This window comes from Tinamus guttatus, unplaced genomic scaffold, assembly GCF_059628265.1.
Source record: "Tinamus guttatus ecotype Peru unplaced genomic scaffold, ASM5962826v1 Tinamus_guttatus_pri_ptg000031l, whole genome shotgun sequence".
Taxonomy (NCBI): Eukaryota; Metazoa; Chordata; class Aves; order Tinamiformes; family Tinamidae; genus Tinamus; species Tinamus guttatus.
This window is the reverse complement of record NW_028288565.1, coordinates 926,658-935,982: the sequence shown is the minus strand read 5'-3', so window position 1 is coordinate 935,982 and position 9,325 is coordinate 926,658. Positions and strand designations below refer to the sequence as shown.

The 9,325-nt window shown below is 44.7% G+C and overlaps 1 protein-coding gene across 1 annotated transcript; it reads right to left on the bottom strand.

The window, feature by feature from the left end:
• Positions 1-3,220: 3,220 nt before the first annotated feature.
• Positions 3,221-9,117, bottom strand: LOC104573456 (maternal embryonic leucine zipper kinase; the record flags this gene model as incomplete). The annotated part of the gene is made up of 5 exons (XM_088530884.1): positions 3,221-3,244; positions 5,579-5,677; positions 6,782-6,874; positions 7,787-7,855; positions 8,959-9,117. Coding segments are annotated over 5 exons (444 nt in total), but the record flags the coding sequence as incomplete, so codon positions are not given.
• Positions 9,118-9,325: the final 208 nt, after the last annotated feature.

The following is a 9,325-nucleotide window of genomic DNA, read 5'->3' as shown; positions in this document are numbered from 1 at the left end:
CAGACGTGTCCGTGGCAGTGCGGACGTTTCTCCACGCGCTGTACCAGCCTTGGCACCTGCAGCCAGGATGGGCTGCTGAGTGTGGGGCTGCCACCAGGCTGCAGCCATTTGCACAGCTCCCACCGCCAGCGGCAGCCCTTGCCACCCCTCTGGGCTGGCCTCGGAGGCTGCCGGGGGCCTGATATTCTGGGCACCAGCATGAACGTCAAAGTTTCTGAAGAGACAGGTCAAAAAAAAAAAAAAAAAAAAAAGGGTAGGAGTCGATTTTCAACCGGGGCAATATAATCCAAGAAACTGAAGACCTGACTCTTCCATGCATGAGTTAAGAATGGTTCAGAATCATAGAATCGTAGAATGCTTAAGGTTGGAAGGGACCTCCAAGGATCATCTAGTCCAAACCCCCTGCAAAAGCAGGGTCACGTAAAGCACATGGCACAGGACTGCATCCAGGCGGGTTTTAAAGATCTCGAGAGAAGGAGACTCCACAACCTCTCTGGGCAGCCTGTTCCAGTGCTCTGTCACCCTCACTGTCAACAATTTTTTCCTTAAGTTCCTGTGGAATTTTCGGTGTTTCAGTTTGTGGCCATTCCCTCTAGTTCTGTCAGTGGCCACCAGGGAAAAGAGGCCAGCACCATCCTCCTCACTGGCTCCCTTGAGGTACTTATAGACACTGGTTAGATCCCCTCTCAGCCTTCTCCTCTCCAGGCTGAACAGGCCCAGCTCTCTCAGTCTCTCCTCATAGGGCAGATTTTCCAGGCCCCTGATCATCATTGTAGCCCTGCGCTGGACTCTTTCCAGCAGCTGCACATCCTCTTGTAAAGTGGGGCCCAGAACCGGACACAATACTGTGGATGTGGCCTCACCAGGGCTGAGTAGAGAGGTAGGATCACCTCCCTCGACCTGCTGGAGATGCTCTTCTTAATGCACCCCAGGATCCCACTGGCCTTCTTGGCCACGAGAGCACCCTGCTGCCTCATGGTCAACTTTTTGTCCACCATGACGCCCAGGTTCCTCTCTGCAGAGCTGCTCTCCAGAAGGTCAGTCCCCAGCCTGTCCTGGTGTCTGAGGTTATTCCTCCCCAGGCGCGGGACCTTACATTTGGCCTTGTTGAATTGCACGATGTTTTTTCACTGCCCAGTTGTCCAGTCTGTCCAGGTCCCTCTTTGTGGCAGCGCAGCCCTCTGGGGTATCGGATACTCCTCCTAGTTTGGTATCATCAGCAAATTGCTGAGGGAGCACTCTGTGCCTTCATCCAGGTCACTGAGGAATAAATTGATCAGGACTGGGCTGAGGACTGACCCCTGGGGGACCCCACTAGCTACAGGCCTCCAGCTAGACTCTGCACTGCTGATCACCACCCTCTGAGCTCTGCCATCCAGCCAGTTCCTAACCCACCTCACTGTGCACTCATCTATCCCACACTGCCGGAGCTTGCCCAGGAGGATATTGTGAGGGACGGTGTCAAAAGCCTTGGTAAAGTCGAGATAGACGACATCCACTGCTCTCCCCTCAACTATCAAGCCTGTCACTCCATCATAGAAGTCTATCAGGTTAGTCAGGCAAGATTTCCCCTTGGTGAATCCATGCTGACTACTCTTGAGCACCTTCTTGTCCTCCATGTGCCTGGAGACAACGGCCAGTATGAGCCGTTCCATCACTTTTCCGGGGACAGAGGTGAGGCTGACTGGCCTGTAGTTGCCTGGGTCCTCCTTCTTGCTTTTTTTGAAGACTGGTGTGACATTGGCCTTCTTCCAGTCCTCTAGCACCTCCCCCGTTCCCCAGGATCTTTCAAAGATGATAGGATAGGAGTGGCTTTTCAACCCTGGCAAAATAACCCAAGAAACTGAAGACCCACCACCTGACTCTTCCATGCAGGAGCTGAGAATGGTATAGAACAGGGATCCTCAAACTACGGCCCCCCCAAAATCCTCAATCCAGCCCGCCGGTATTTACAGAACCCCCTCACCCTTTAAATAGTGAATTATGTATTCAGACACCAAAAAACAGATAGACGAAGACATCTCATACCTTTTTGACAAACTATAAAGCCCAGTGCCAGTAATTACAACAAGCAAGCATATCACTGTTCTGGGAGGAAAAAAATACATATTTACAAGATAATTTCCCCTTTTAAATCTATCCAGTCAGCCTTTTTTTTCCAGTCAATAAAAGCAAATACTTCATGAGAGAGAATGGACAAAATTTTACACCAGGTGCCCACCATTACTTCTCCCATGATACGTTGGCTTTCTGTGGCTATTTAAAGAGATTCCTCAAAAACAATGCTTTCCCCACATCATTTTCCAGAGAGGGACTGCATTTCGATGCATCACATTATTTCATCCTTTTGGGTCATTTCTTTTTCGGGGGACAGGGAGAGAAGAGACCTATCTGTAAGGACAGCCACGTCAGTCTCCGCTCAAATATACACCTAGAGTCTCTAAAATATACATGTGTAGTCTACAGTTGCCCAGGGAGCTGCTGGAGAAAGATACCACTTGGATGAGGGCAATTCAGTCCAACTCTCCACATATCCAGAAAAGGGAGGGAGGAATCACTTCTAAAATGCAACTATCACTGCTGAGTCCAGAAGCTACATTAGACACCAAACACATCAGCAGTTCATCCAGTTCAACATGAAAATAACAGAAATATCTTGTGCACTGGCCAAACTTGGCACTATTCTCTCCAACTGCTTCAACGCTCTTCCCTAGCTTACCTCAAGAAAATGTCATTTTGGGAGTGCACAAAGACAAGACAGACAGGAGCACACTTCCACAACCCTTTGGTGAAAATTAAAATGGGAGAGATGTTCTTCCCTCTTCACTCCCTCTTCCTTGGAAGGATAGACGGTGTGAAAGGACAGGCGTCGGGTGGCCCCGGCCTAATTAACTTCTTTGCTCATTTTAGGTAACTGCAGCATTCCTAGAAAGGATGGCGGAAGCTCATGCAAAACACATAACCCTCCTAAAATGCCTTTTTTTCTGCCTCTCTCACATTTAAGAAGGGAAAGGCAAATGAAGACATACAAAGACATACAACAACTACTTGTATTGCAGGAAGAAGACAAAGCTCATCACATATGAAAAAAAGGGCCATCAATCTCTTTCACTCTTAAAAAGAAATTAAGTAGTTCTGTTCCTCTTCATAGCCGTGTCATATGCAAGAGATAAAACATAACTGTTCTTTTCCAGCACTCATGAGGATTCAACCGGACAAGTTAGTCCTCCTGCATGAAGGGGCACTGCATGGAAGAGAAATGAACAAGCTCATCTTAGCTTACATGATCCTTCGGCAGAGCAGCTCAAGTGCCTCAGCATCCTCTTGAAGATGCTGCTAGTCCTAGCTGTTTAAAAAGTCCTACCGAGGACTTCAGCTGTTTCCATTTGGGCCCTGACTAGGATGATGGAGTTCCAAAAGCCCTTGGTTAAAAGGGATGCAGGCGTCCTCATATCCCCCTGAAATCAGGACAGCGGCCCGCAACCTGCACTCCCTCAGGGGCACCATGACCCTCCTTTCCCAGCTCCATCCATCCAAGAGTGCTCCCACAGCACTTCCACAGCATCCCCAACACCTCCAGCCCAGTGGCCAGTCAGGGTCAGGGCCGCCTGGGACGTGGGCACAGCTAAGGCTTTGGGAAAGCAGCTTTCAGGGGGAGGTTTGTTCCAGAGCGGGGGGCTATAGAAGGAGCCTGGCAGGCCCCCCCCACGCCTCGGGGAGGATGGGAAGCCCCATTGTTGGGTGTCGTCGCCAGGGGCCACCTGGTTCCGTGATGCCCTCGGGACCCAAGGTGCCCAGCGCAGGGCAAGCGGCCCTCAGGGCACCTCTGGAGCCCAGCGCGGCTGCTTTGTGCTGCAGCAGCACCAATGGCTCTTGGCCTACGGCTCTCCCTTGGACAAGCAGTGGCAGGGCCAGCGCTCGCCCTTCTGCTCCTCTGGCTTCCCGCCTACAACCCTCCAGACTTGCGGGACGCTTCTCCCCTCCTGCAACCCCCGGCCCTGCTGCTCAGCTCCCTGGGCCCTCATGGACACGTCTCGCACACACTGGACACAGAGCACCGCAACTCCTGCTTACAGAGCAAAACTAGCAATCGGCGGTACCAGACAGCCCCCGCAGCAAAGCGGCAGCCACAGGCCCCACCACAATGCTCCTGCTCCATGAACCCTGCCTGCGTCAAGAACACAGCTCACTGCTCGGGGAAGTCTGTGCTGCAGCCAGCCCTCCTGCCAGGAAGAACGCCACCAGCCACAGCCTCCAGCTTCATGACAATGCACTGCTCATCAGCTCCATGCGCGGCTCCTGCGTGCCTTCATCACAGCTTGACCATGGAGATGTCTGCGCAGGATATGCAGCTGCCAGGGCTTGGGCCACGCGTCTACCTGAGCCACGCGGGGCAGCCGCTAGAGCTGGGCTGTCATGCACACCTCAAGGCACTGGGCTTAACTGCAGCTGGAGAAACTCTGCCCTACGTCAACCACCACCGTGACAAGAGCAGCTCACACTGCTCAACACCTATAAACCCAGCTATGATCTATGCTATGAATCCCTTACGCATAACTCTTGCCAGCTCTGCTTTAGATTCCGGCCTGCATGTGTTTCAAATGCACTTTAAAATCCATAATTGGGATTACCAGTTTTCAACTGCACTCAGTTTTAAAGTTTCATCTCAATTCACCTAAACAACCTAAATAAGCTTTACTAATAAATGTTTAGTTGTGTCCAACTTCTAGCCCTTGCACACATTAAACAAATGACTAAGTGATGAAGGATTAATCACTGATGCTCTTAACATCTCAGTTCTACATGTAAGCTTTTGGTTCTTAAGTTTCCACCAGTGACAAATCTATATGCAAACAAAGACCTTAGTAATAACATCATACACCAGATTCTACATCTTGGTATACTTTTTATCATAAAGGATCTTCTATAGTTCGGTGAGAGCATGCAGATGCACATCAGTTCATAAACAGAGAAGGAAAAGCAGTTCAACTCTAATTTATTCTATCCTCATTTATAGACATTTCGCTGAGAAATTGCACGTGCATGTTAATAAGGAAGTAAGAAAGTGATATTTTAATACTAAGTTATCTGGGTACCAATATCTTCACAAGATCTCTTTGAGTCAATTAGTCTTTGTTTCCTTTTAAGTATTCTCCAAGAACACAAACTGAGCTTCCTATAGATTTTCTATGAGGCTATTTGTGTCCACTCCATTCAAATCAAAAATACTACATTATCTGCTGAACTGACCGTGCATTTTAAAGCGCTCAGACTGTTATGCACGCAAAAAAAACAGAGTCTGCATAAATGACCTCTCAGTTGCTTTCTCCCAGAGTGGTCCTTGAGCACCCTTGATTCTCCTCTAAATTTTAGAAATATTAGACTCCAAGTTAGAGATGGAGAAGACGAAAGTGAAATTCACAAATACTGATAGGAAAAGGAACAAAAAGCAACAAAAGCCAGATGTGCATATTTATTCTGGGGCATAGTCCAACAGCCTCTGCCATTATAAAAGCAGAGGCCTCTATTAGCACTTAGCAAGGTACTCTTAGGGTTTTCTACTTAAATCAGAACATACCATTATCTTCCTGTAGACAGCCATGACATTTTCATCATCAAAGGGGAGAAAACCACACAGCAGAGCATATAGCAGTACTCCCATGCTCCAAATATCCGCCTAAAAACACAAGAGTGATATAACTTAGTGATAGATCATATTGTCCAGCTTCAGCTAAGTCCATATACAACCAATGAGAAGCAGCACTCTGCCTTCTGGACAGAAATCTTCTATTCTCTAGCGCAAGCATACAATTTGAATTCAATTATCCTTCTGCTAAAACTGCTTAAAACAAGTGTCCTCCCCCAGGTCATCAGGAGTAGGTTTTTCAAATTTTGATAGAGAAAGAAATTGTTGCATTATGTTTAATATACAAGGAATTTTGCTTAAAAAAACAACAAATTCAAACTCATCAGATGGAACTAGTAAAGTAGCATCTATACAGTAAAGCAGCACCTGTGCCCGTGTAAACACAACCACTCTAAAGCTCTGCAAGACACTATTTGGCATGATGAGGTCCATATAACTCACTGATACCAAGATTTTCACTAAGAAAAAAGAAAAAGGAGACTGAAAGGTATGGAAGTCATAAAGAAAGAGCTCAGGTCCAACACAGGGGTACAAAAATATGACAGGAAATACTGACATCATTGCAATAAAGCAACAATTTAGAACTTTCGTGGGGATTCTAGTTCTAATGGATTAAAAATGGATGTAGCTGGTCCCAGTGCTCTAGATATGAAATTTGAGCAAGACATTAACATTTTTTCTTCTCACATTTACTACATCACACAGCATAAAATAGAAAAACTTCCATACATTAACTTCAAGTCAAACAAGCCTGATGGCTTGTGTATGAGACACTAAACGAGACTGCATAGAAGTCTGGGAGGTGTGATGGGTCATTAACAAAATCTAACACTTCTTGAAAGAATTTGCAGCAGAGGAAAGAGTTAAGGTAACATTTTGCAGCATATAAAACAAAGCAACTTATGGAAACCCTGAAAGACTAGTCAGAGAGGAACTGCATAGGCAACAGCATAACCTGTGACCAGTAGAGTACAGTATGTGTTTTTCTGGTCTGTGACTTTTAAGGTTAGCTTCTCAGAATTACTTAGGCAATATTATAGAAGAATATTTGAGAGAGAAGTTAAGTGTACATATCTGAAGCTCGCAACCTTAAAAACTCCAGGGAAAAAGAAAAAAAGCAACTGTGCTACATACCTCTGAGCCAATATACGCTTTGCCTTGAATTAGCTCTGGTGCTGCATAAGCTGGGCTTCCACAGCATGTGTTAAGGTGATAATCAAGGCCACCCTAGAATACCACAGAAAAGTCAGTCACACAGAAGCAGTAGACTTAGACTGCATTAAAGTCTTCTGATAAAGAGGCATTAAAGGCCATGGTGGCTTCGTTTTGCTCTGCTGTGCACTTGAGTTGACCTCGTCTTTTGTTTTGATATAATCTATTACTTCAGTAAATGCAAATTGTTCAAGACTGAGCATTCATGTGTTACCTTCAGAAATTAACAGTCTTCAGCTCCTAATCTAAGAATGAGAGTTTCCTTCACAATTGTGAGGGGCGTAAAAGTAGGAAACTTGGAAGAACACGATCCAAGAGCTACCGGGCATGAGGCAACCTGGCTATCTACACCAATATTTAATGAAATAGCTTCCTGACAAACCAGTGATTTTCACTACTACATTAAAATTTAGTTACTACTGCATTAAAATGTGGTTAAATTTACCACAGGGAAAAAGGCTTCTATAAAACAATTTTAAACACAGGAAACAATTCAAGTATATGGAACTAAGGAATCATCCTTAGTTGTCACCTGCAAAAAGATATTTGCTTGCATCCATAATTTCCACATACATACAGATCTTTCAAATAAAGGCATATGTGGTTTAAAATAACAGAGAATGTGCACACCAGCTTATTTATATTCAGGATTATTATTCATATACTATAGGATAATCTCCACGTTAGAGTATAATAAAGGATGAGATGCAAGAAGGGAAAATAATTTAAGAGTTTGCTCTATCACATATGCAGTTAAGGCCCTACCAACTGAAAAACAGCTGTATCATGAACATGCGAACAGCTTGAATATAGCATTCAATTTCATTGTCCATACAATTTCATTGTACTGTGATGTCAAATACACATCTTTACACGTGTGTAGTATTTGACTTAGTTCTACATTGTGAAAGTAACTCATACGCCTACCTTTGGTTTTGCACAAAGTCCGAAGTCTGTCAGCTTCAAATTCTGTTCATCATCAATGAGCAAATTTTCCTGATATAAAAGAAAGTGATAATGAATGCTCTTCACATAATTATCCAAGAAACCACTTTGTCTTTCACCTTATATGTTCTTATTTCCTCCTGCCACTAGCAGCTAGAATCTTAACTTCCCCTTTGGAGATTCGAATTACTTGCTAATGAGTATATACTGTATTTCAGAAGATAAATAGAAGCCCAGATCTACTGAAAAGCACTTGGGAGACCTTGGCAGACAGCAAGCTGAACATGAGCCAGCAGCGTTCTCATGGGCCGTATTAAAAGAAGCATAGCCAACAAATGGGGAGAAGTTACTACAAGCCTCCCTTCAGTGCTTTTTGGAACACAACTAAAATACTGCATCTAGTTTTGGGCCATGCAGTACAGGATAGATAAGAAAAGTGAAGCAAGTGCTTGGCCATGAAGCTGCTCTGGAGCTGGAGCACTTGCCCCTTGAGAGGAGACAGAGAACGATGTTCAATCAAAAAAGATTTTAAGAGTGATGGGGCATGAAACACCTCATAGCAGCCTTTTAATATATCTAAATCAAGGGTAGGAAGACAGAGACAAGCTCTACACAAAGTGATAGACAGGCATAAGCACAAACAAGAGACATTCAGACTGGATGTAGGAAAGAGCTTTTTTCCTTATGAGGGCAGTGAAGGACTGAACTTCATTTTCTTATGCTGAAGTGAAGGATATAGGAAGGGGATAGGAGGATGTGCCTCACCCTACACCTTCTTTATAGGCACTATTTTTTTTCCCTTGAGGTTTGAAAATAGAGTAGTTGGAACAGACAGGTAACATAATGGTTCTCTCAAGACACAAACTGAAAAAAAAAGACAATGGCTAATTGAAATCACAGTTAAAGCCATGACTGTGCTTCATTCTTACCTAGCATTTGTCAGATCCAGACATCCAGCTCTACTGAGGAATAGAGCAGTAGCAAGTAGAAATAATGTATTTTCAAAATTATAGAAAATGGCCTGCTATGCATAAGATAATGGAAAAAAATATAACTCATTTCAGCCATTAATGGCAAAATAAAATACCATAGCAGTTATTTTGAGTATTAAGTAATTGACCATATTAAGTATTTTGAGCACTACACAGGCTTACTGGTTTGAGATCCCTGTGAACATATCCCTGACTGTGAACATAAGCAATCGCTGCAACAATTTGCCGAAAAAATACACGAGCTTCCTCTTCTGAAAGGCGGTCCTTAGAAATGATGTAATCAAACAGCTCTCCTCCAGGACAATACTGTACGACAACAAGAAAAAATATTCGGGAATATATTTAATCTACTATTGAGGCACAGGTGTCGAGGGTCACTCGAATGTTGAGGCTCACTCCACAAATCAGAGTGAGCAGCACTTTAATATGAAGGTGGTTTAACTCGTGGCGAGTGCCGAAGCCTTCTCCACAAGCTGGAGTGAACAACACCTCTATGGGAAGTGAAGTCAACTCCACCCTGCTGTTGTCT